Here is a 26198-nt window from a genome sequence, read left to right as displayed (position 1 = left end):
GAAGCGCAGCCATGCCGCAGCCCCGCAGCTGTGAGGGAGGAAGCGGCGGCGGCGCGGGGGCCGCTGGGGGCGATGGCGGCCGGGCGGGCCGTGTCCCCGCCCCGCGGCGCTCTCCCCGCACCCGCCCGCCCTCCGTCGCCGCTGCTGCCATTGGGAGCCGAGCCGCGCCGAGCCCAGGCAGCCGCCGGTCCCCCTCTTCCGCCATCGCCATGAGCTTCTTGTTGTGAGTACCCGCGGCGTGTGGGGGGTCCTTTCCTCTTGCTCTGCGCCGTCTCGTCGGGCAGGATAGGATAGGGCAGGGCAGCACAGCCCGCTGAGCGGCCGCGGCCGCCGCCCGCCCTCCTGCTCGCTCCGCTGCCCGCCGCTCCCCGCCGGCCTGGCGCCCGCTCCGTCCGCTCCCCGCTCTCTCCCTTTGTGCCCCGGCCCCTCGGCGGCCCCGGGAGCAGCAGGCAGGGAGCGGCGGGGCTGCCGCCGCCGCGCCGTGAGGGCGTTTGGAGGGCGGGCGGGCGAGCGAGCGAGCGAGCCGGGCTTCCCCTTCCCGTGCGGCTTCCCCTTACGGATACGAGTTTGAAAACAGCCACGGATCACCAGCCCCGGGCACCTCCCCGGCGGAGGGGTGTCGCTGGGTAGGCGAGAGCGGGGTTGGGGCCAAACACCCACCCCAGGGGTCTCCCCGAGGTTTTATGATATTTTGATGCGGGTTTCTCGTTTCTGTCGGGCAGAGGTTGGTGCCGTAGCATGGTGTGGCGCACCTGGGTCGGGAGCTAGCGTGTGGAAGTGAGCTCCGGTGCAGGTGATGGGGCGGGCCGGGCTCCCGGGCTGGGGGAGTCCCGGTCGGGACCTGGCCGGGCTTTACTGCGGCAGGAAAAAGGGAAAAAGCTCCCTCGGGAGTCGGGGGCGACACAGGTGCGAGCAGAGCCCCACTTCTTGAAATTTTGCTTCGTGGGCAAGAACCGAATGAACTTTGGTCCCTCCCCTTGGAAACAAAGACGAGGTACTTGTGACAATTAACATAAACCGGTTCAGTGACCTATTAATTAAGGCGAAGATGCGCTCTAGGGAAAGAAGGGCGATCGAGGCGGGCGAAAAAGGCACCCCGGAAGAGCCAAGCTCCATTAGGGCCTTGTCCCCGCTGAGTGTTCCCGCACACTCCTGCTTCTCTGGGACTGCTGCCGGAGTAGTTGCCTGATCTTAGAGGCTTACATTGATAACCAGCAGATGTAAACGTGGCCTGGGCTTAGAGAGGAGACTTTATCTCAGAGCTGGAGTGCCCTAGTAAGTTGTGTTCTCATGGAGACAAATAACCCTGGCGCTGGCTTCCTCCTCAGTCCCTCCCTTGTGTTTATCTTTTAACTCTGCCGTCCCCATCCCGCTGGTCTGTTGTGCTCCCGGAGGGATTCCGGGAGGCACCGACGGGAGGTAGGTGCAGATTGTCCGTGCATGGAGGCGCCGTGCTCCTAATGAGGAGCCCAGCTGTCCCTCTCCTTCGTAATTCTCAGCTGCCACGGTGGATGGAGAAGGGGGGGACAGGATTTCGAGTGTCCTGGGAGTCTGATTTGCAAATTAGAGAGCCTCTCTCTCCGTGGCATTTGGCTAACTGGGAATGGAAAAGCATGAAACCCTCCACCCTCTGCCACAGGCAATAATGAGATGGTTTCTTCTTTTTTCAGACCCTGTTTTCTGAAACCTAGGATAGCAAACCTTTACCCCCTGCTCCATTGTTCCAAGTTATCCTCGTGGACGAAACATAGAAATGGAGACTGGAGTTAGTGCATGGCAAAGCTAGAAATGTTGGCAAATTTGCCTCAGCTGTTGTTGACAGACTGCTGTTGATGGCACCTAATTTGCTCATTTGCAATCTAGAAATGGGTTAAAAAAAAAAGTTGAAAATATGCCTGCTAGGCCTCGAGGTGACCAGGGAAACTTTCTGTGATGCTGACATGGAGTTTTGGTGGGTTTTTTTTTTTTCATTGGTTGGCATTTTTTTTAGGGATCCGGAAAGTTAGCATGACCTTTTGTCAGACTGAAGTTTTGGCTTGATAAGAGTTACTCCAAGATAGCACGTGGATGTCTGCAGCTTTATTAATAATGCCAGCTAGAATTTTGAGCTGCAAACTGCCCCGCCGGTGTTTTTTGCATGATACTTGTAGCATAGTCTTTCTCAGTACTTTTTCACCCCTTTGTCACTGGTGAGGAGGTGCCAGCAGTATTTGTTCCCTGCCTCGGTGGCACTGCTGTCCCCTTCAGTGGGCTGATCACAGTTTGGGGCTGGCTGTGAGGATTGGATCGTCCTTGTGCAGCAGCGAGGTTTCCTGTGTGTCAGCGAACCTGTGGCACAGGTTTCTTGTCAGGCTCCGGGCTGCAGCCTGTCAGTGTGACACCCAGCACGGTGCTAAAAGCTGCGCTCTCCCACAGGCTTCCCTGCTGTCCAAGAACAGGGGGATTGTGCTGGGATAACGCAGCGTGCGTGGGGCCCCCTTGTCCGCTGACAAATCCCTGCCTATTCTTCCCTGTTGCTAGGGCCAGTGATATATAAAGCTACATGGGGGGGGGGGAAATAAAATCAAGGGGAGCCATTGTCTTCTCTGCTTATGGGGAACACTATAAAAAGACTGTCTTGTGAGGCAAGTCACTGAATTAATACAACTGGGGTTTGACAGCAGTTGTTATTTTCAGAGCCTTGGTTTTCTCTTTCTGATCTGTTTCTTCCTTTCTGAAAAGACTTTGTAAACCTCTCCAGCAGTTGAATAAGTTATCCCGAGTCTTTAAAAATAAATTAAAAATGGGACTTGGAATAGAAAATATATCCAGTTCCAAAAAACCTCTGCTTGGTGAGTTCTCTCTAAAAGGAAATTACAGCAGAGTTGCAGGTACTTTAGCTTACATCTCCAAGGAAAAAAAATTAAAGATAGTTCTGGTGGGCGTGCCATATGGTAACATGCTTGTGTTATCCTCTGCTGGCAAGACTTACATAAAAAAAGAAACTAGATGAAAACCATTTATTTATAAAAGGAAAAGTTTCAGATTTATTATTGTAGTTCTGAAATTGTCTTTTCTTTTAAAAAACCCCACAGAGCCCCTATCTTTGGATTAGTGAATCCCTCCCTGAGGTTTCCAGCACAGGGTTTTTTAATCAAGAGATTGATTTAAGTAGTTGTTGCCTGATCAGCCTTGGAAGGACGAGGAGCTGCTGAAGGTGAGTGGGAATGAGTGGCTGTTGTTGGGGGCATGTGTTTTGCTGAGTGAAGGCCAAGTTAACTTGTAAACCAAACTGGGGCAAGATGTGCTCTTCCTTCACTGCCTTGTTCTATAGCACAGTGGAGCCTGGCAGCTGCTTCTGATGCTCCACATGGTTTGTTGTTTTTTTGTTTTTATTTTAATTGAAACCATACTTTGTGTGTAAATATATGTGCAGAAGGTGTAGTAAGGTAATACCTTTTTTCCCCCTGACATCTCTTGGAGATAAATACCAAAATCAGAGCTGTGGGGTTTGTTTTGAGATGGTGGAGCCTTCCCAATTCCTCAGGCTGCTGCTCTTGGAGAACATTAGGGCTGTTTGTTTTTTGTCCCTTCCTCAGCTTCCCAGGGTGCCAGGTAGCTGCTTCTTGTCCAACGGGAGCAGTGTAGCAGCAGAGTGCTTTGTGAGTGCTCCTTCCGTACTTTGGGAGAGATGTTTATCTCCTCTCCATCAAGGACTTGCCCAGAGGACCGGTAGGCACTTCTAGACTGGAATTTGCTCATGGAAAAATCAGCGTGTAGGCATTTGCAGACTGGGAATGGGAAATACAGGGGACATCCAGGTATTTCCCCCTCTGTGTTTCAATGTATTTGTTTACTTCAGTTTTATCTTGAGGATTGTAAGGCTACAATGGGATCAGGGCAGAAGGTCTCCACACAGGGATGTGTTAACATAAAATCAGCTGCTTGACTGCTGCCATTAGTGCTGTGTCCAGTTCCTGGTGGTTTTGCTTGTTTTTCTTTGTTTGTTTGTTTTGTTTTTTTAAGTACCAGGATTCGGAAGTCTCTCGAGTTTTCCCACAAATAAATTGGAGAGAGAACTGTAAAGCTATTGCCGGTTTCCCAAATAATTTTTTTTAAGCCTTGGTAGCAGTAATTTTGAGTTTCGAGGAAAGCAGAAGTATTCCATAGCGGTGGGGTTTAAACGGAATCAGCTGTGACAATCAGCTTACAGCCAAGTAAAACGTGGGGTTTAGGGTGTCACATAATGGAGTGCTGCTGCCTTATCAGTGAGCTCGGAGGCAGAGAGCGAGGAAGCTGCTGCCTGGCTTTTATTTCTGCAAGACTGAGTCTGCCTCGGAGTCACAGAGCTGTGCAGACCAGTTCGGGCTGGGAGATGTCTGCACTTGGCCTGGCACTTGGAAAAACAACGTTTGCCCCTGCTGCTGTGTTTTGGCAACACGTAGTAGGTGAAGTGAGTGATTGTCTCTTCTAAATGTTGTTAGATAGCTCCTTCTCAGATAGAAAGATTTGTTTGTAATGGAAAAAATAGCTTAGGAAGAAAGGCATTGTTCTGTGTGAAAGTTGTGTTTACTACAGTGCAGTGATGTCCGGTCTTAATTGCTTCCTAATTGTTTGCTTTTACGCCACGATTGTTTTCCCTTGTTTGTCCTTCCCTCTTTGTGTAAATGAGCCAATGCTATTAGTTGTTTGCAAGGAGGAGCGGTGGAACGAGGTTTTGGGGGTGATTTATGTGCTGGAGAGTGGCTGGGATTTTCATCTTTATCAAATGCCTTTGTCACCTTTTACTTTGCAGACAGGGCTTTGGATTTAGGGCCTCTTTGTGGCCACAATTCCACCTGATGCTGTCCTGACACATACATAGTCTTTTTTATCCAGTTTGAAAAAGGATAAAATATTGGAAGCATTTGTCCCCCAGGCAGTGTGGTGGCTGGAGGGTAGCAAGAGGCTGACAGAGTGAAGCTGTTTGTTTTTCTTGGAGAAGTAAATAACTGCATTAAATTTGGCCACTTAAAGTCTTCCCTCATAAGCGGTAAGGCAGATCTTGCTGCCAGAGCTATCAATAAGCCTGTGACCCACAAATCAGCCTAAATAAACCGCAGGATGTACTTTGTGATGCTTTTAACATTTGTAAACTAAGCCACTTCCTATTGGAGCTGAGCTACAATGAACTGGCTGTTTGGCTTTTGTTCTTTTTTTGGGTTTTTCTACTCCTTTTAAATACACAGGGAGCCTGTGGGTCCTAAATTCAGCTGCTTTTTAATCTGTTTTAAGTATAACAATTACTTTTCACAGACTTGAAAAAATTCCTCCAGCCTTTACGTGTCATGACGTGGTATTCTGAGAATCCAGTGCTTTGCTTTGTCATCTGTGTACACAGATCTCTTCCAGATGCTTTCCCAAGGCACTGCTGCTTGGGTAGATATTTTGGGGAGGGGATGTGCAAGAAGGGAATGAGAGATGAGGATTTGCATGTATCCATGCAGCTTCAATTGGTTCCTGGAAAATAAGTTTGAAATAACTTGTAATTTCTTAGTGAGCTTAGGTATGAAGCGTGGTGCATCTCTGTTTGCTTCAGGGCTTGGCTTCCCATTTCAAATCCGTAGCCTGAGTCAGCAGTCAGTCAGTTCATGGGGAGGAGATGGTAATTTTGTGTGTCAGTCCCACCCTGAGCATTCATCAAGGTAACAGTAGTTTTTGCCTTGCAAATGTACTTCGGTGCTTATAAAAGCAGCCCGTGGAAGCGAATTCACTCACTCTTCTTGGGTCTTTTTTTTTCCCCTCCTGAAATCCAACTGTGACCTTAGCTTCTTGTCCCAACTTTGTTTCTGGCTTTTTTTTTCTGGTGTGTGAGGACACTTTTACATTGCTCACCCTCTCTTCTCTTCCTTGTCCAGTTCACAGCTGATCTTTGGCAGGAATCCATTCCTTTTTGTGTTCTTACATACCTGAAGAGATCTAGCTCATGATGTTCCACTTGAGTTTTAGTTGAGGTTTGCTTGGGTTTTTTTGTTGTCGTCTGTCCTTGCACCACTTCATCTTTCAGTGTGGTCACTTGCCTGTGGAGTTAATTGCTTGTGTCCTTGAGATGCTGACGTACAAAATCTTAATCCCTTCCCCACTTGAAGGAGAACATCTTGCAGATAAGGGCTCATAACGCCTGGATTTGTCGTCTTTATCACAAGTCTAATTCCTTTCTTTATGACTAAGGGAACAAATGAGCTTAGGTAAACTTTGGTAAATTCCTCTTTTGCTGGAAATTGAGACCACTGAGTTTTGATATGGAAATAATTTCAACCCAAATAATGATTGAGTGGGTTCTCTATTTTGAGCTTAATGAAATAACCTGTATTTTGTTTCAGTAGCTGGTACTTCAATTGTGTTTTTCCCACCTTCAGTAGCACAGGCCTGGTTTTGCTTGAATGGATTAATTGTTTTAGGGACTTGCTCAGTGTTCTGGATCCAGGAATCAGAATGGTGTTATTCTGTCTTTTACTTTATGGCCACAAAATACTGCTTTTTCAAATGCTGAGATGTACCTTTTAGGAAAAACAGCATCTCTAATGTCCCATTACTAACTTTTGTGGTTGACAGCTCTTCTTAAAATTCCTTGCCGCAATGGGAGTGCGAAAAATAAAAGAGGAAAAGTGTGAATATTTAAATTCATAGAACAGTTCAGCTTACTTTGGGCTCAACTGTCAAATGCTTAAGCTTAAATAACTTCAAAAGAAATGTGCTCTTGTCTATGTAGGAGCAGTCATTCTCTCTCAGATGCTTCAGACCGGGGGGGGGGGGGGGGGGGGGGGGGGGGTATCCTGGTAAGATACTTTGGAAGAGATAAGCAAATTTTCCTGAAGATAGTTACCCATGGCACATACAGGATTTTATTAAATGTGAGGGTTGTGTAAGAAATACTTGGGGGTGAGATAATGCAGTGTATTTTTGGAAAGCTGTTAGATTATTCACTGCTGCCTCCTGCCCATTCCTTCTTCCTGTTGTTCTCTGTGTTATTTCTTGCCTCTAGTGAGTGTTAGTTCCTGGATGCAGACTCCATTTTGCCTATAAATCCAAGTCTAAGTGTGACCTTCTGTCTCTGTTGGAGATTTTCTGTTGGGAAGTTGCCGAGTATTTGTCCTTTGCCACGTTCCTGTCCTCAGCCTGTTTTGTGTGGGGGTTACAGTAAAGGGCAGCCTTTTGCAAACGGGTAGTGACTCTTTCTCCATGAAATTTAGTTAAATTTCTCCTTTAACTGCCTATTCCCTAAGCACATTAAGAGATAGTTCTTTTTATTGTGTTTAAAGGCATTGAAGACTGTCTTAAACTCTTGAGTGAAGCCTTTTTTTTTTTTTTGTTCCTTTAGAAATGCCCTGATGGGATTTCTTAGGTTGCATGACTAGATTTGCTTTAGTCATTCATTAAGCATCGGTTTCCAAAAGCAATGATCAGCATTTTGGGAAGCCATCCATGTTCTGAGGCATGTTCTCCAAGCACTATATTTGGTGCACAAGTAAGGATCTACATCATCTAATTTGATGCTAGAGCCAAGCTTTTATTACTGCAATTTATCACCCTCAGCGGGCTGTGGATGGCTTTCTGCAAAGCTCTGCTTCCTACTTGTAAATGTATTTACAGGGTGTGACTGTTAGCAGCAGCTTGGGACGCAGAGGGTGTTGTGTTAGTCATGGGCAGACAGATAATTCATCTGAACCTCAGGAAATCTGCCAGGCAGGAGCAGCAGCTGGCTGTGGGGTGCAGCAGACACCTTTGGTGTGGGATGCTGCTCCCTGCTCATCACATGGAAGTGCTGGAGTAAGGTAATCACTGGTATCGCACATATTTTGTTATGGTTCTTTGATGAGTTGCTCAGTTTTATATACAGGGAAGGGTAGATTTTAAAAAATAAAAAAGTGGTTTTGCCCACTGAATGGTATATTAGGTAGATTGCTGCAGTAAAGAGGATTGAACCTTTGTGGAAACTAAACTTGGAAATGTTACTGGGTGAAGTTCTGACTTGAGCTGGAGTTCATGCTGTGCCCTCCCTTTCAAGGGAGCTGATGCTAATTTACAGAAATAAGGGACCCCTGAGAAAGGAGGGGAACATTAGTGGGGAAATTGTGCTGTTTAGCTTGCAGGGAGCTTAATCAGGGGCTGAAATGTCCAAAATAGTCAACTCCATCTCGCAGGATAAAACAAGAGTTGGAGAAGGAGTACTTCATGTTTGCCTTCTTCAAAGCTCCAGCAGCCCATGCTATTAAGCAAATACTATGTGAATATCAGGATACTAGAAGAAATATATCTAGTTTGGATTGTTCCTTATGCTGCCACGAGGGGTGTGTGTGTGTATGTACACAGTAAATGTTAATATTAAAATAGATGAGGAACCTCAGTCTGATTGAAAGGATCCAACAGAACAGCAAAGACTAGTGCTCACCTTTCTTAAAAAGATCAAGTCTGTTTGTAGTAAGCTTGAAGTTTTGTGGGTGAAGACAGTGTTGTGTTTACCTCAGGGTAGTCAGTGGATTCCTGGGAGTGTGCAACAAAATGTTTGGGATAATCTTGATTCCTCTGATGCCACAGGATTTCAAATGGCTGTCAGGAGGAGGAGAATGTGCACACTTGGGTCTCTGCTGCAAGCTTCTTTGTTGCTAATTGGGGTGAAAATGTGTTTCAAGTTTGGTGGTCTTAGAGCTCTGGGAAAAAGTCTGTGGGAGATTTGGGAGTGGCAGTGCAATGGCATCCATAGTTTTGGGAGGCTGCAGGTTTAGTGCCACGGACATGTTCCAGTTCCTGTGCTGTCCCCTTGTCTGCTTGCCTGTCCCTGCAAGTCAGGAGGGCACGATTGCCTGGAGAACCTGGATCCAGGCATTTCTGTGATGGACACTGCTGTTTGTGGCTCTGGCCTGCCCCTCTCTGTTAGTCCTGCAGGGAACAGGGCAGGAGAGTTTGAGTCACTTCCGCAGCCATTGGGAGTAGTTTAATTGTGTTTGGAGTGCACAGACAGGGCTCTGGTAGTATCCAGGGAGGGCAACTGTGACTTGCTTTGTTTATTTTGAGGGTTTTCCAGGAGATGAAAGTGTATTAAATGAATGTGTTGTAAATTAAACAAGGGAATTTATTTTGGTTGTAAGCATAGCAAACTGATGATGATTTCCCGGTCATGGGATGGGGTTCTGGATGCTTGCTTGTTCCTTGCACTGGGAATTATGGTTGCTTGGGAGAAGGGTTGCATCCAAGTGGGTAAACAGCAGGAACACCATTGGGTGGAGTTGTAGCACACACCAGTGCTGTAGCACAACACCTCCCCCTTGTTTACAGGCACTTTGTCAGCCTGCAGACAGAAAAGGGAGGCAGGGGGAAGTGTAGGTGCCTGGCTTGGCTGGAAAACAGGCTGTGGCCACCTAACATCCTTGTGGATTTGGCACAATGTGCTGCTGCAGGGGGAGTGAGGGCACAGGGCACAGTAGAGCCACCGCCCTCCAAACACGCTGAGCTTGTCCCCTGCTCACAGCTCAGCCAGCAGAGGTTTCCCTTCAAGGGTGTTCTGGTGCATGTAAAAGTTGTGCTGGACCAATCCCACATTGGCTCGAAGTCACTGGCTCTAAACTGTGTGCGTACAGCAGAAAAAAAAGGCATTTTAAGAATGTGGATGTGTAAGGGTTTGACACTGAGGGGTGGTGGCTGCGGCAAGCAAAAGCAAAACTGTTCCTTAGGGCTACCTTAAATAACTTTCTCTTTCCTGCATGTGAATCATCTGATAAACGGCTGCTCTTTTAACGTGTCAGGTCTTGTGTATAGTGGGACCTGTGTTTTTTAAGAGCTGTTCATGAGCTTGTGCCTTTTTCATCTGCCATCCTGCCCAGTCTTTGAAGACAGCTTTTTTCCCTAGAAGGGGAGGCCAGATTTCAGTCCCCACCTTGATGTGTAGAGAATGAAAAATTTCATGGAAACACTGATTTCCCTGTCAGTACTCCAGTGGAAGGAGGAAATACCATACCCCTTTTGAGAAGCATCTTCAGGTTCAAAAACCTCCAGAAAATTAAAGTTACTCTGTGGTGTAGCTAATAAACAATGAGCCCCATGTGTTCTGTTCCTATAGGAATGACCATGTGTCTGGGGAAGTTTTTCAGTTTGGTGCCAATGATTCCTCCTTAACCAAAACAAAGCTCTAGGCCTGGAATTGCTTTCAAACCATTGCCTGACCCTCTGGGAGAGCAACTGTGTTGTGTAAAGAGTTGGCAGCTCCTAGCTGCTTTCCAGAGCTGCTGCATGGAATGCATCCTGAATTCTTGCCTTGCTTTTGTTACCTGCAGATTCAAGTGGCTGGACTTAGACAGGCTTCCTGCAGTGAATGGGAATTGGATTGGAAAAAGCTGACTTTTTGGTGTTGTAAGAACTGAAGGAAGCAATGCTTTGCCCTCACACCATCTCTCTTCAGAACAGAAATGTTGTGACTATTCAGTTTTATAAATAGAAGTGCTCAAGTTCAATCTCATCAGTGCAGATTTTGAACGTGTTCAGCTTAATTTTACCTGCTGTCCTTCTGATGCTGTGGTTCTCATAGGGAAAAGATGTTTAAAGGCTGCAGCTATTGATGCATTGTCAAAAAGTAGCTCGAGCTTTTATTTTAGTTTCTATGTTGACGTGTTGGCTGGTGGAAACAAACTGCTCTCACTCTGATGTTTCTATTCTTAGCAGGATGTTATCATTTGAAGGCCTGTATTATTGTTTAAAGGCTGGAAATGTTTGCTTTTCTGGAATTTGGGTCTTGTCTTGGAGTGTTTCTATGTTTAAAAAGAGGCACAGTGGGAGAAGGGAGACAAAGAAGTGCACAGCTAAAACTTGGGGGCTTCTCTGATAAACTCACTGGTTAGCCTGTGGCAGTGTGTTGCTGCCTCAGTTTCCCTGTGTAATGAGACACTAATGATCCCTACTTCAAAGGGACTTTAGGAGGATTAATTGATGCTTCTGAAGGTGCTTGGAGATGAAAAAGCAGGAGTTAAAATAGAAGTTTCCATGCCTTGTGTGAATGTTCTGTGCACGGTTTTGAGTTGAGTTTTTTGAGGATCTGTTGAGCTTTTCCAAGTACTTTGAAGGGTTTATTTCAGCCTGGCCGTGGTGGTGATGGCTTTGGGGAGGCACTGAGTGGTACAGCTGTGCTTCCAGGAGTTAGTCGCTCACTCCTTACCCCAAGGAAGGGGCCCTCAGCATTAAGGAGCAATTAGAGGAATGTAGGTGGCAGATGTGTGCTGAAAATGCTGCCACTGCACAGTTCCGTGCTGAGAGCAAGCTGTGAAGGGGTAGCTTTTATGAATAAATAACCTAAACTTACCTGGTTTAATTCAGGTTTCCCCAAATCTGTGGCAGACTTGGTGGAAATGGTTAAAAATCCCTTCTGAAGGGGTCTGTGGACAAATGGTTGGGAGTGAGGAGATTTAAGCTAGGGCAGCCCAAGGGCTTCTCCTGGGAGCAGTTACTGGCAAGTTTATCAAGAGCTGAGACTGGGTATTTAAGGTGCTTTGAGCACAGAACATCTGCCAGTGCTGCCTTTGAAGCTGAGATGAGCTGTTTGAGGCAGTGTGGGGTGAGCAGAACACCACATTTTGCCTTTGTTCTGGAAACATCCTCTTACCATCCTGAGACAGAGCAGCCTGCAGAAGGTGCATCACAAAGCCCCCCCCCCCCCAGCAGATGAGTGGCTCAAGTGGCAGCTTTGGAGGAAATGTGTTCTCGCTGGTGACGTGGCTGCGTGGGCTCCTGCTGGTGGGAAGGGCTTGCCAGCCCTGCACGCAGCCTCAGCCACAGCTCCTCATTCAGTGCTGGGCTCAGCTGCAGCTGGCACTGCTGGGGCTGCAGATCCCTGCAGGAATACAGGGGAGAAATCACTTGGTAGGAGCAGTGCATGCGGCAGGGAAGGGAGCAAAGCATCCTTGGAATACCTTGAGAAGTCCCCTCTCCTTGAGAGGCTGCATATTGGCTGTGGCACGTTGTGGGGATGGTGCAACCTGCTCCATGTTTCATAGCCTCCTTATGTCCAAGGAAAATGGCATCTTCACCGGTTTCTCTGTCCCCTCTCACTTTAGTGTTAATATGAAGAAGAGCTCAGAGACTTTTAACAAGAAAAGGCAGGTGCTGCCTACTGTCCTAAAGCATTTGAAAACCCTGACCGAGTTGGCTGATTCCATGATGGAATGTAACTGAAAATAGAATGTCACACGTGACCCAGGCGTGGATGATTGTGTGTATTGTTGGCCAACAGGCAGAACTCTTTAAAGTTAAACTTTTTTCACTGATTGCTCAAGAGGTTGAGGAAATAGATCTGGATCAAGACAACTTTCTGAATCTGTCATGTCAAACAGATTGGCATAATAGGAAAAAGTAATTTTTTTTCTTGTTAAATAATAGGAGAGCTTCTGGACTAATAAGGTAATTGGAGTACTGTTTAGTAATGCAATATTTTTAACCAAACTTTCCAAGAAAAACCACATCCTGTCAAGATGGAGGCTGCATTAGGGTGTCCCTGAGCTGTGTCTCAGGGAGTGGGTGAACTGCATAAATGCATGAAATTCTGATAATTTATTGCCAAAATTGCAGATATTTCCATAGCACGCAACAACTACCAGGCTGCAGTTATCCTAATGGCTTTTCCTTTTGGATGCCTGCCTGCCTTGCCTGTGAGACCGTTTCCTGCTGGCTTAGGGTGCCTGTGCTGCATTGAAGAAGCAGGGATCAGAAAGGTGTTGGAGGCAAAGATGGAAGGGCTCCCTTAGAGCAGTACTTCATTCTGTTGTTACAGCCTTTGGCAGCTTATGGCAAGAATCCCCCTGTTTCTGGGAAGGGGGGAGCAGGGATTAAATGCTACCTAAAGCTTTTTCCAACATGTTGCATTTTCTGCTTCCTCAGCTGTGGATCTGTGCACAGTATTCAGCAGATCTGCAGTGACTTGGTTTGTTGGCTGGCAGACTCACAGGCTGGGGTGGGTACAGTGAATTCCTACCCAGAGTGTCTCAGAACAAACTACTAACCTAGGGAATTCCTTCACCATGCTTTCTTTGTGCCCTACTCCCAAACCCTCCTCCCTTTGTTGGGCTTACTCTTCAGGGCTAAAATACAAACAATAATTGCTTGGGTTAGTTATTTCATAACCTTTTCCAGGTTGTATTTAGCTCGTGCTGGGTTCCTTCTGCTTATGCTGACACATGTGGAAAGATAGTGATCCCAGTCTCTTCTGCTCTCCAGATGTTTTAGGTTGTATTTTCACTCCTCATGTTGGCCAAGTGCCTCTGAAGTGGCTTTGTTCCTGAAAAGACAATAATTGGTTTAAGTAAAGTAGTCAGTCAAGAGATTTGGGGTTTTTGTTCCTTAGGTTTTTGTTAGTTTCTTCTTTGTTCAGAGCTGGTTTGAGTCTGGCCTGGCACCAGATGCAGATGGCTGGAGGGGTGGGAGGTGACAGCTACTCCCTGAGCCACAGAAGCTTCTCACTCCCACTAGGAGGCAATTATTTAAATCAGGATTTGTGTCTGGTATCCTGGCTCAGGGTGAGGTGCAGATGCCTAGGAGCAGCTAGAAGTGTCCTGTAACAGAACAGATGGGAGCAGGACATTCCCTCCTTGTCCTTCTGGCTCCTGGTTGCATTTAGCTGCAGGCTGTGCTGCTCTTGCTGGGGTGTCTATGGCAATGCTCATGGCTGTGCAGCTCTACCATCCCAGGATCCCTGGAAGTCCAGCCTTCTTCACAGCACCCAGGAGCCAGGATTGCTTCAGAGGCCTGTGGGAAGGGGAGGATGCTGCTGTTCCTTTGGAGCCCAGAGCATGGAACAGAATCCCAGGATGGTTTGTGTTAGAAGTGACCTCAAAGCCCATCTTGTTCCAAACCCCTGCCAGGCACAGGGACACCTTCCCCTAGCCCAGGTTGCTCCAAACCCCCTCCAGCCTGGCCTTGGACACTTCCAGGCATCCAGGGGCAGGCACAGCTTCTCTGGGCATCCTGTGCCAGGACCTTGAATAAAGAGAGATGGCCCTTGCACCCCACCAGTAAAAAATTCTGTTTGGTCCTTAGAGAGATGGTGAAACATTTGGCCAAGTTTTTATATCAAGGAATGAGATCTGGATAGTGTTTGTGATGAGAATTCTGCTGTGTGGGTTTCACAGCTTTCCACTTGCTTTGGAATTCAGAGCTCAGTTTGCCCATTCTGACAGAACTCTTCTCTTAGCTCATACACGAAAATACTCAGAAATATACTGACTCATTTGACACTTCCCTGCAAATATTTAATTCTACATGTCATATTTCTGACATGTTAGGGGCTCGTGTGCCCTCCAGGCTCGCTGCCATGGTTTAAAATTCAAATGTCTATAAACGTTTTTCCTAAGCCAGTCCACGTTCTTTCAAACAAAATTTTAGGTAAGGAAGTGATTAGGTCAGAAAATGGTTTAAAACAAGTCAGAATCTCTGCTAGTTGAGCATCCCAGTTGTTGGTTAATACCCTGTTGCAACGTGAAAATACATGAGTGGGTAAAGTATTTAATGTTAATCCTGTCCTTACCCGGGACTGGTGTGCTTGTTTCCTTTTTGCTTCCTGTTCCAAAAGGTCTCTAAAGATTTCCCCTCTCTCTTGCAGTGGCAGTCGCTCTTCCAAGACCTTCAAACCAAAGAAGAATATTCCTGAGGGGTCTCACCAGTACGAGCTGCTCAAACATGCTGAGGCCACGCTGGGGAGCGGCAACCTGCGCATGGCCGTGATGCTTCCAGAGGGGGAGGACCTCAATGAATGGGTGGCAGTTAACAGTGAGTCACTGGCCTTTTCTTCATGTTGGAAGTGGGCTGACACTTGGGGCAGGACAGCTGTGTGTCCCTGTCTGTTCCTGGAGAAAAGGGGAATTGGGGGACCTTGCTTTCTACAACTTCCTGACAGGAGGGTGCAGCCAGGTGGGGCTTTGCTCCCAGGGAGCAGGGGCAGGGTGACTGGAAGCAGTCTCAAGGTTCAGGCTGGACATCCAGAAGAATTCCTTCATGGAAAGTGTTGTCAAGCATTGGAGGTGTTGGAGTCCCCATCCCTGGAGATGTCCAGGGGACAGCTAGACATGGCTGTCAGAAAGTGGGGATCAACCACAGGTTGGACTTGATGATCTCAGAGGTCTTATTCCAGCCTGAATGGTTCTGTGATTCCGATGGGGTCTGTTATTTTCTTGAAGTTAGTTCCTTTAGTTCCTACCAAGTTTTGAGCCTTTGCTCTGGTAAGTCTCTGATGTCATTCTTTTAACTTCCTCTAAAGCTGTTTGTCCAAACTCTGTGCTTTCGGGCCAAACAGTGATGCCTAAATTAGTGTTTTCTGATTGCTTGACCTTGTTTCCTCCTCCTCCCTCTCCCTGCTGTATGGATTTTGCCCTCTGCTCCTAAAGAATGGAGTCTCCCTTTGCGCTGTGCACTTTTGGCTGCCACAAGCTCTGTGCCCTGTCTGGATGTTTGCTCATCTTTTGCCTCTCAGGCTTGATGTGCTCCAGTGGTGGTACAGGATTGATTGTGCACTGCAGTAGAAATTATTGCTTGATTTAAATGTCCTCCAATTGTTTCTGTGGTTCTGCCTTTTTTCTTCCTGCTCTTTGAGATGTTTGGGAAGTGAAACTGTCCCACTGACTCTCACCTTCCTGTTCCCAACCAGTCATGCAGTCAGCAGTGCTCTGGTGCTCCAGTTGCCACTACGTCCAGGGCAGGCTGGAATTGCTGACAGCATCCTTTGCAAAAGTTAATTCAGACTGCATTGCAAAACTAGGCTAGAGAAAGAAGCCAGCCCACTTGTGTGAGTAAGCATTGCTCAAGATGCCTCATGTATTGCTGGCATCCTTCCCTTTTCGTGGTTCCTGCACTCTGTGTGTCTGCTTTCCTGCATGGCAGCAGTTTCTTCCCTTCCTGAGTGACTTGACTGCTGAACTAGCTGGAGTGCAATTAGTGTAATTAGTGAGCTGGTGAGGGGCTCCCTTCCCTCAGCATCCCTGCACCACACCAAGCTCCAGCAGTAGCTGTGAGCCCCTTCTCACAGAGAGGTCTCATCAGGAGACAAAATGTGTCACTTCAAGTCATCACTTTTTCCCTTCTTGACCCTGAGAGCCAAAAACAAACGTGCTCTGCCCTGCTGCTGCTTCTTGCTCTGCTCTCAGCCTGACTGGTGTCTTAGGGAATGACTTGATGGGCCTGTGGATTTTGAGACTTCCATGTGTGGAATTTGCCATAATCAGACATTCTGTGGGAGCCTGTGTGGGTTTTCTGAACATGCTTGCCTCAAAGCAAGCAGTGGGCTGTGGTTTCTGCTGGGAGCAGGGAATGGAAACTTAATTAACGGTTCCTGTGGGCACTGGAGAAGCCAGGGCTGGTGTCCTGCATCTGCGGAGCAGTAGCTGTGACTTGCTCCAGTGACATTTGCCCTAATCTTGGCTCTTTATCCTCTGAAAAAATACCTGCAGATAAAGTGGGTTTTAGAAGCTGATTGCAGTGACCACAGTGTGACGGTGTTCGCAGGGGTTTTCGGATTGGGGAAGAGGCGAGGATTTGACTCTCTGTTTCAGAAGGCTTGATTTATTATTTTATGATATATATTACGATGTTGCAGTGTGATGCGATATCCTGTTTCAGCTATCCCAGTCCCTCAGGTGTGCCAATACCTTCTCCCTCCCCTTCCCCCTTGCCCCCTTGCTAAGTGCTGTCCGTCAATCTTAACATTCCAGCAAGGGCATCGTCTGATTGGCAAGTTCAAAAGATGCTTCTCAGCCGTGGGTTCATTGGCCTATCCAGGTGTCACTTGTCCCCTGAGCCTTCCCCCCTCCTACCTGGTTGGTGGCGCACCTGTCCCATCCCTCCCCCTCTCCCCGGGGCTTAAAAGACATGGCGACCACGCGGTTGGGATTCTGTTGTAGCTGTTACAAGATTCAGAGATCTGTGACCCTGGAATAAAACTCTGGATTAAACCCTCTGGCAGAATCCATCTCCTTTTCCCTTCACCATCACCTGAAGCCTTTCCACCAGAGGTAAAACTGAGTTCCTGCATGCCTGGGCCTGTTCCAAGTGCCAGCTGCAACATCCAGCCAGCCAAAGGTGTCTCTTAGGTGAAACACCACAGCTGCCGCCTTTGGTCAAGCAGCAAGGGTCAGTCGAGCCCAGGCACGTTCCACCCGGTAATACTGGGATCATATACCAATATTACATTAAAACTATACTAAAAGAATAGAAGAAAGGATTTCATCAGAAGGCTAGCTAAGACTAGAATAGGAAGGAATGATAACAAAAGCTTCTGTCTCGGACGGAGAGTCCAAGCTAGCTGACTTTGATTGGCCATTAATTAGAAACAACTCCATGAGACCAATCACAGATCTACCTGTTGCATTCCACAGCAGCAGATAACCATTGTTTACATTTTGTTCTTGAGGCCTCTCAGCTGCTCAGGAGGAAAAAATCCTAAGGAAAGGATTTTCCATAAAAGATGTCTGCAATACAACAGTTCTTTGTGACAGAATGAAAAAGAGCCTTCTTCTCTAAGAGTTTGGAGTAATTAACTGAAAGAGTAACTATAACTGCAGGGTTAAATGGGCTATTAGGAGGAAATCCTTCCCTGTGAGGGTGCTGAGGCCCTGGCATGGGTTGTCCAGAGAAGCTGTGGCTGCCCCATCCCTGGAAGTGTCCAAGGCCAGGTTGGACAGGGCTTGGAGCCATCTGAGATAGCAGGAGGTGTCCCTGCCCATGGCAGGGGTGGAACTGGATGGTCCTTAAATTCCCTTCCCACCTGAAGCAGTCTGGGGTTGTATGAGATGTTCTTGGGAAAGGTGGGCCTTGGGAATACAAAGCCTGAGGGAAGGCACTGTCACCTAACGAGTACCTGCTCTCTCTAGTTGGAAAGTTTATGCTGAAAATCTTTCTTGGATTCCACACTTGTCAGTAGAATTTGGGATTGTAATAAAATGCACCAAACTTTCAGGAAAGGAAATGACTAGGTTTTCTCCTTTATTTTTCTTCTTCCAACTGAAGATTTTGCTGCAGTGAACAAATTAGATAGTTCTTGCTGGAGGCTATTCCAGAAAGTCGGTGGTTGCATTCTGCATCTCTTTTATAATGGATCTTAAAAAAGCAACAACAACGGAGTTTTTTCCCAAAAACCATTTCAGAAGCTGTGCTTTACAGCCTGGGCTGTAGGAATCTTGTGCTGCAGAGTGCTAACAGGTGGTTTCCATGCTTTCCAGCTGTTGACTTCTTCAACCAGATCAACATGCTCTATGGAACCATCACGGACTTCTGCACGGAGGAGAGCTGCCCTGTCATGTCTGCTGGCCCCAAGTAAGAATGTTTTTCTCACACACTGGTGACTGGGGGCACTTTTTGAGATGATTTTTCATTTAAAAGCTTGAGACCAGCTGAGAGGAGTGCCAGGGTTGGGTGGCAAGGATGTTGTGAAAGAGAAGAAGGATTTGAATGTCTGTTAAGTGGGTGGGAAATAACAAGTTGATATTTTTTGGTCTGTGTTCATATTTGTTTGGTGTTTATTTTTTTCCTTTAACCTGGGAAGTAAATCAATTATCAAAATTATTTTTCCCCTTTTTTATTTTTCTGAAACATTAATGAGAGCTTCTTAAATGAAGATTTAAAGGTTTTATATGCAGGCATTCCATTGGGGCTTACCAAAATGTTCCTCGTAGGCACTGTAGAAATAGTAGATGCCTGACTAAGAATCCCTGTGCCCTTCTTGGATTTTTGCTTATGCTTTTGTTGAGACATCCAGTGTTTCTGCTTTTTCCTACTCTAATTTGGTTTGTTGTTTTGCTCTGGCACCAGAGCAAAATCCTGGCATCTCAGCTAAGTGTTGATCATTTTCCTACATGAATACCACTTAAATCTTGGTACTAGGGCAGTACTGGGTGGTGAGAAATCCAGCTTTTTCATAAATCCAGACACATGGTCCATTTGGTGTGTCTGGGATTTTTGCATGTTTTCTTACATACAGTTTTAAAATGCTTTCAGACCCTGTGATTTGTTGCTGTTAGAAAAATGGGGGTTTTTTTGTCCTGTTGTGAGCAGCACCTTCATAATCCCTCATCAAATTTGTTTATGGTGAAAATATTCTCCCAGCAGTTGTTCTGACAAAACTGAATTTGCTAAACAAATTGAGAGGACAGATTTATCAGCTAAACTTTGCATAAAACCACATGTGTGATCTGTAGCATACAAACCCTGTGGTTCACCCAGGAGCTGGTGTTGTCACACTCCCCGTGTTGTGTGTGCTGGGGTTTTTCAGCACCATCTTTCCAAGGTGATGCACCATGTGCAGGCCCATCAGGAGTGGCTCCCTGGTGCTCAAGGCCACCTTGTCTCACCCTAGGTATGAGTACCACTGGGCAGATGGCACCAACATCAAGAAGCCCATCAAGTGCTCTGCACCCAAGTACATCGATTACCTGATGACCTGGGTCCAGGACCAGCTGGATGATGAAACGCTCTTTCCTTCCAAAATAGGTGAGTGGGTAACTGCAGCTGAGCAGGGCACTCAGGTTACACCTGCACAGGGACACTCCAGGGGTGAAAGGTCTCCTCAGTGCTTGGTGTGTGGGGCACGTTTGGGAGGTTACATTATCTGTCTGCACACACTTATCTTTGAAGGTGTGTTGTAATGCATGAACTCTGACCCATCTGTTAGTGCTCCTAATAAACACCTGTCACAGTTCGGGGTGCAGGAAGTATATCTGGTGTTTTATTCATTTTGTTTAGAAATAACATCAGAGGGTCTCAGACCCTTCTAACCAGTAACTGGCAGCTTTTTGTCACAGAAGGGATATCTGGTTGTCGTGACAAACTTTCAGGCCTTATCTCCAAAGAAGCTGAATTGCAGCTTTGATCTTAAGTTGATTTATTTTTGCTTGGTTTTCTTGAAGTGAAGATAAAAAATAGATGTTTTAAAGAGGCTTTCTTCTGAAAAGCAGGAGGGAAATAATGACCAAGCAACAGTTTGGGAAAGATAACAGGGGGGATCCTTTAGTTGCCTTAACTTTGTAAATAGTTTCTGAGGCTTTTGACACATTTTCATTGAGCTTCTTTAGACAAACTGTGCCTTCAGGGAGAGATTCAGAGGCCACTAAGCAGCTAAGTATGAACTTCCCGTGTGCTGCAGCAGGCAGAGGAGGAAATACCATGTGCATGTGTGCAGGGCAGGCTGCAGCAGGAACATGAGAACATTGATGGTGGGACCTGCAAGCTCTGGTGAGGTCCTGACTGGCCCCAGAGCATCCAGAGCCTCTGGCCTTTGGGCAGGACTTTGGGACAGGCTGCCAGAGAGCTAAGCTGACTGGGGAGACTGGTAGGTGAGGAGCAGCTAGGCAGGTTTCCTCTTTTCAGAGGGTTGATACAGATCTTTTTTTAGCCTGGGGAAGTGACAGCTGAAGAGTTCATGGCTCCCAGCAGCCACCTGCCATTTTACAGCCAATTTCAGTAAAACCTGTGCAGTGACAAAGGTCTGCTGTTGGAACTGATTCCATCTGCCCTGGCCTGTAGTGGCTTTCACAGCAGACAAACATGGCAGTTGGAGAATAAGCCCTCTGTTTCCTTCTCCCCAGGCGTACCATTCCCAAAGAACTTCATGTCAGTGGCCAAGACAATTCTCAAGCGTCTGTTCAGAGTTTACGCCCACATCTACCACCAGCACTTCGACCCAGTGATCCAGCTGCAGGAGGAGGCACACCTTAACACTTCTTTCAAGCACTTTATATTCTTTGTTCAGGTAAGGACATGGCAAACAGTGTTCTCCCTTCCAAGCTACATTATCCCCCTTTCCTTGTGCAAAAAAATCAGCATCTTCTTAGGTTCCCTTCCTTTAAGAGGGAGAAAAAGCTTCAGGCAGTGGAACACTTGGGGTCAGCGAGTGGCAGATGGGCAGGGGAGGATGCAGTGGCCGAGCTTGGGCTTGGGGGGCTGAGTACCAGATGAGCTCTGGCTAAATGAGGCTTCTCACCTCAGCTGTACCCACAGAATTCTCTGTGTCTTTCTCCTCATCCCTGTTCCAGGAATTCAACCTTATTGATAGAAGAGAACTTGCACCACTTCAAGAACTGATTGAAAAACTCACCTCCAAGGACAGATAAAAGGAAGAGGACTTCTTGGAGTCACTTGTTTCTTTAAGCGAGCGTGTGGTATTTGTTTTTTGTTAATTGTTTTGTTTTGTTTTTAAAAAAAAAAAACAAACCAACCCCCCTGTGCTGTTACCAGTGACAGCTGAGATCTACTTTTCTGTGCTTTTATTAGGGGAAATCTTTTCTCTGTTAGTGATATGTGGTAAATAGCTTTTTTTTTTATTATTAATATTATTTTACTGTTGTTATTCATTGTGGAATTTCTAGCAGGTGCTTAGTGTTTATTAAGGAAACGTGCTTGGTTGGGGGATTGACTCTGCTGGTGGATGGGTTCTTGTGTTGTGTCAGTGGTAGCCCATTCTCATGAAGTCCCTGGAAGACTTGCTTACATTCTCTAAGTGCCTTGGCAGACTCACTTCTGAGGTGCAAAGCACATACAATACTGAACATTGCTGGAAACAGAAAATATGTACTAACACCCAGACACTTACTGAAACTTGTTTTAAAAATATATATCTATGCTTACACTAGGAAAAAAAAAAAAGCCATAACTTGCTGAAATCAATGATCTCCAGCTTTTAATACAAATACTTGTCTTATTTTTTTAGAGATGAATATAGAATTTTTCAAAGCTAGATTACTTCTTAGGAAGAAAAGCAAAGTGCTCGCTAAAGCGAAACAGTGAAGGTGGTGTCAAAATTACACAGGCCTTGTGCTTAGCAAGCAGTTCCATGCCTGTGCTATGGCACTTGGCACAGTTGCTTTTATTTTCTTAGCAGGAGAGCATCAGTTGGGTCAGCCAGCTTGTTAAGTTCCCCTAGCAGTTGCCAAATGAACAGGTAGTTTGCACAAATACAATTAGGGAAAATATTCCCTAGAAAAAATTGCACTGGGATAGTAGTAATAATAATAAGGAAAACCTGGCTTGAAAAATAACTGCTGGAAAGGTGTTTTTAAGTTAGGAATGCAAAGCCTGGCTCTGAGGAGGGGCTCTGGTGGCCAGTGTTTGCTGTTAGAGGAAATGTGTCTTGGAGGGGAGATAATTCCTGGGGCTGCTTTGGAGTCTTGTTACTGTGATGGTGTTCTCCCCTGTTTAAAACCACTGCTCATCTTGAGGGAGCTCCAGCTGTTGGGAAAAGCAGCAGGAGCAGGGGAGGGAGGCCAAGGTGAGCACATGGCGGAGAAGTTGAGCTTCTGTTTTGCACGCCTTGGCTCGACCAAAAATACTGAGTAAAGTTGGAGCTGGCATGCAGGAGCCTGCAGGAGAGGTGAGTGGCCATTGGCACGGGCAGCAGGGAAGAGCTGAGCACAGAAGTGACTCACTTGGGAGCTGCTGGGCCCCAGTGAGGGATCCTGATCTTCTGGCTCTTCCAGTGCCACCATCCGCACGACAGCAGCAGAGCCACCCATCTCCCAAATCCAACGTGCTCCATTTGGACACAGAGCGAGCAAGGCAGGAGCTCCCAGGTGCTGAACAGGGGATGCCTCCCATTTCAGGGTGGCTCCTTGGTTTGGTGTCCTGTGCCAGCAAGCAGCAGAAAGGATGAAGGTGTAGAAATGAGGACTTGTGTGGACACAGCAGTGCAGGGGTTCATGTTCCTGGTGCACTTGTGCCCTAGGAGGGCTTAGTTGTTGTTGTTGTTGTTGCGGTTTTTTTCTTTTGAACAGCCAGTTCTAGAAATCCAGAGGCATCTGCTGCAGTTCAGCCCATCAGAATTGGAATGTATCAAAATGAGTCCTAGGTGGATAGTGTGTTTTTTTAATTCAGTATCTGGCAGTAGAAAGTCTTTGACTGAATAGTTTCTAGGCCCGTAATAAAAGCTTGGAGATCATGATTTGCCTGACAGCTGTATGAACACATCGTTTAATTCCACAACACTTGAAAATAACATCATTGAGGACGTGTTTGCAATGGTGGGGATTTAGGTCCCCATGCTGTTTCTTTTTGCAGCTTTTCATTGTTGTTTGGCTTCTGAAAGCTGTGGGACCAGAAGTTGATGTGTGTTTATGCTCTTGGAGTAAGGGCACATGGAAATGCCACTCAAAGGAACCTGGATCGAGTGAATGTGTTTATAAAATAGTGCATTTATGGGAGGAAAAGGGGGGGCCACCCCCTGCCCCTCCAAATAAACCCCAGAGAGGCAAACCCTGCTCTGCTCCAGGCCTCCACTTTGGACTTCTAGGGGTGAGGAGCGCTCGGGCACAAAACCTCCCAGCTTTGGTCACAGGGAGCAGAAAGTGCCAGCAGGGTTGAACCCAGGCTGTGCTGCCAGTGCTGCCTCAGGCCCTCCAGTCTGGTGGGGTCCCCAGTTCCTGTGCTTTGTGGTGCTCTGCTGCTCCCAGCACATTGCATCTTGTCGGGGCTTTGGGTGGTGGCTCCTCCCTGGAGCTGGGCAGGGGCGAAGGGCCGAGCCCAGGGAGCCAGCCAGGGGTAGATGGATATGGGATGTGTGTCCAAGTCTTTCCAGTCCGAGTCAGGGATACAAGTTACTCCAGCAAAGAGGAGCCAAGCCACCGCCTTCTGCTGCTGCAGGTGGCTGAGGGGACAAAAGAGGTTCTGAGGGGCAGGCAGCCCATCTGCAAGTATCCAGTTTCTTTTCCTGCTTACTATGCAATGTAGAGCTTTGAACTTCTGCTTTTCTGTGGAGATGGAGAGGAGCAGTGCCCGTACTCAGTCCTTGGGAACTGAGCCCTCTCCCAGTGTCCCTGACCCTCAGTAACCAGGTAAGGACACCTATTTGCTGCTATGGACTCAACTTACCTTTCAGATTGTTCCTTTCTATTTCTCACCCCTCTTCCTTTCTCCTGGGTCACCAGACACAGTTCTGCTATAAACACATCCTTATGGACAGCTGTGTTTTTCCTTGCTGCCCTCTCCTCCTCCTCTCCTGCCTGCCAGAGTGCTGTTCCTGTACATAACTCCCCTTTAGGTTGGATTAGTTGAGGAGCTGCAGCACCAGCAGAGATTCCTTGATTTTTTTCCCCACTCAAGTATTCCCTTCTGCGCCAGATCTCATTTCCTTCACTGCTGGTAGCAGTTGTCTCTTTTCCAACCCCTCACTCCTGAAACCACTGGCAGTTTTATGGATGCCCATCCTTTTTTCCTGGATATCTTCTCTTTTAACACGAGACTAACTTTGGTGATTTTCAGTGTTAAACCTCCTTCTTTCCCTGCTTTTCTTACGGTTTCCTCTTGCCAGGTTCAGTTTGCAGCCTAGGAAAATACCCAGTTACCTTATTTTGTCGGGAGAGCCGATTCCCCAGATTGTTCATAGAATATTGTATTTTTAGGGGAGATTAATTTTTTATAGCCACTGAACTATACTCATTATTTTTGTACGTTTGCAATTTGGGGACAATTTTTCCGAGCCGTGTCGCGGAGGGGACGTTTGTTGTCGTGGCTGTTGGACTGCTTGGGAATGCTGTGCTTGTGTGGTGCAGGGGCACATGCCCTGGGAGAGAGAGAAGGATGCAATAAAAAGGTTTCCATGAAAACCAACGAGGTTTGAGTAAAAATGAACAAGGCTTCAGTAAAAGGCCGTTTTTGAAGGTAAAAAAAAAGAGAGGTTAATTCCAAAAGCGACACTAACCTTTCCTCCTCCTTGAGAATCCTGAAACATGGGACAAAACTCAGTGTAATGTGTAAAATGCAAGGAGAGAACCCTTACTGTGAGCTAACTGTGCCAATACCGCTTCAGTTTGTAGTCACTGATGGAGATTTCAGTTCTGAACAAAAACAGCTTCTGATTCAAAAAGAATAAGTTGAATGTCTGAAAACCCGCACCGTGTTTATTTGAGAGTTGTAAATAATGTATACAGATGGTTGTATGTGATGGGGCAAAATATTTAAATCCTAGGGTTTTTTTTTTTTTTCAATAAGAAACTGAAGGCTGTTTATAAGAGAAAATAAATAGCTATGTTTGACCATGACTGTCTTTATTTCCTTCTTGGACTTGCTCCTCAAGGGTCTCCTCCTTGTAAATAGATTTTTCCCCTCCCCTCTGTATTGGACACATGTGATCAGGACACACCCAAGGGTGCTGTCGGCTGGCTGGTGCCACAGGAGGTGCAGCAGACTCCACTTTTGGCCCTGCTCAGCAGCACAGGGCCATAACTGCCTCACTGCTGGTGCCCATCCCCTTTGGCTCAGGATTTTTTCCCCATTTACCTTGGTTTTCCTTGGGTTCGGTGTCTCTTTGGGAGGTTTTAGGCTTTGATAGAATTCCACATTGGTTTGGTTTGGAAGGGACCTTAGAGCCCATCCCATTCCAGCCCCTGCCATGTGTAGGGATGTAGGGGGATAGACTATAAGTAAATAAAGGTAGTATAGAAAGTAATCTTATCCCCTAAAGGGTTGCAGCTGGGTTAATTATTAAAGATTAGGAGCAGGCCTGACTTAACAGGCTGCAGCTGTAGCCAATAAGAAGAGTCTTATAAAATGAGTGGGTTGGTTGGTTGAGGGGAACTGGAGTCAGTTGGTTTCTCTGAGGACAAAGAAGAGTCAGTGCTTAGAGGAGCTGCCTACAAGAAGCATGAAGGAGGTACCAAACTCTAGCAATGTGGAACCTTTGCACTGTAATGGCAATAGATTTCTTGCAATATAATGATAACAAAGGGACAGCTCCCACTATCCCAGGCTGCTCCAGGGCCTGTCCAGCCTGGCCTTTGGCACTTCCGGGGATCCAGGAGCAGCCACAGCTGCTCTGGGCACCCTGTGCCAGGGCCTGCCTTCCTGAAGTAAAGAATTCCAGCCTGAAGCAAAGAACTCCTTCCTGAAGTTGGCTATGTCTTCCCAATGAAGTAACAGTAACAGCCCTCTAAGTTCAAGTGCCGGCCATCTCCTTAGAGCCAGCTCTCGTGCCAGTGCCAGGCCATTCCCGGAGGGGTTTTGAAGGCATTCGGTGACCGGGGGGTGCCTTTGTCCCCTTGTCCCTTTCCCTTTGTCCCCCAGCGCTGGCAGCGGGAGCAACTCCTGGCGCCATCGATGCGCTCTGCGCTCCGCTGCGGGCGCGGGCCGGTGACGTCAGCGGCAGCCCCGGCCAAATTTGAAGGCGGCGCGCGCCAAATTTGAAGGCGGCGCGCGCGGGTCCGCGTCCGGGTCTCGCGCCCCCTCAGGCGCCC

At 47.1% G+C, this 26198-nt stretch overlaps 1 protein-coding gene across 1 annotated transcript; it reads left to right on the top strand.

Moving 5' to 3' along the window:
- Window positions 1-140: 140 nt before the first annotated feature.
- Window positions 141-24978, top strand: MOB1B (MOB kinase activator 1B). Its single transcript, XM_066549372.1, has 6 exons — window positions 141-223; window positions 14597-14763; window positions 18204-18297; window positions 19337-19470; window positions 20565-20728; window positions 21012-24978. The coding sequence occupies exons 1-6, from the start codon at window positions 210-212 to the stop codon at window positions 21087-21089; spliced, it is 651 nt and encodes a 216-aa protein (XP_066405469.1). The 5' UTR covers window positions 141-209; the 3' UTR covers window positions 21090-24978.
- The last annotated feature ends 1220 nt before the right edge of the window (window positions 24979-26198 follow it).

Source organism: Molothrus aeneus, chromosome 4 (assembly GCF_037042795.1).
Source record: "Molothrus aeneus isolate 106 chromosome 4, BPBGC_Maene_1.0, whole genome shotgun sequence".
Classification (NCBI taxonomy): Eukaryota; Metazoa; Chordata; class Aves; order Passeriformes; family Icteridae; genus Molothrus; species Molothrus aeneus.
Note: the sequence above shows the minus strand (reverse complement) of the source record. Positions and strands in the feature narration are given on the sequence as shown.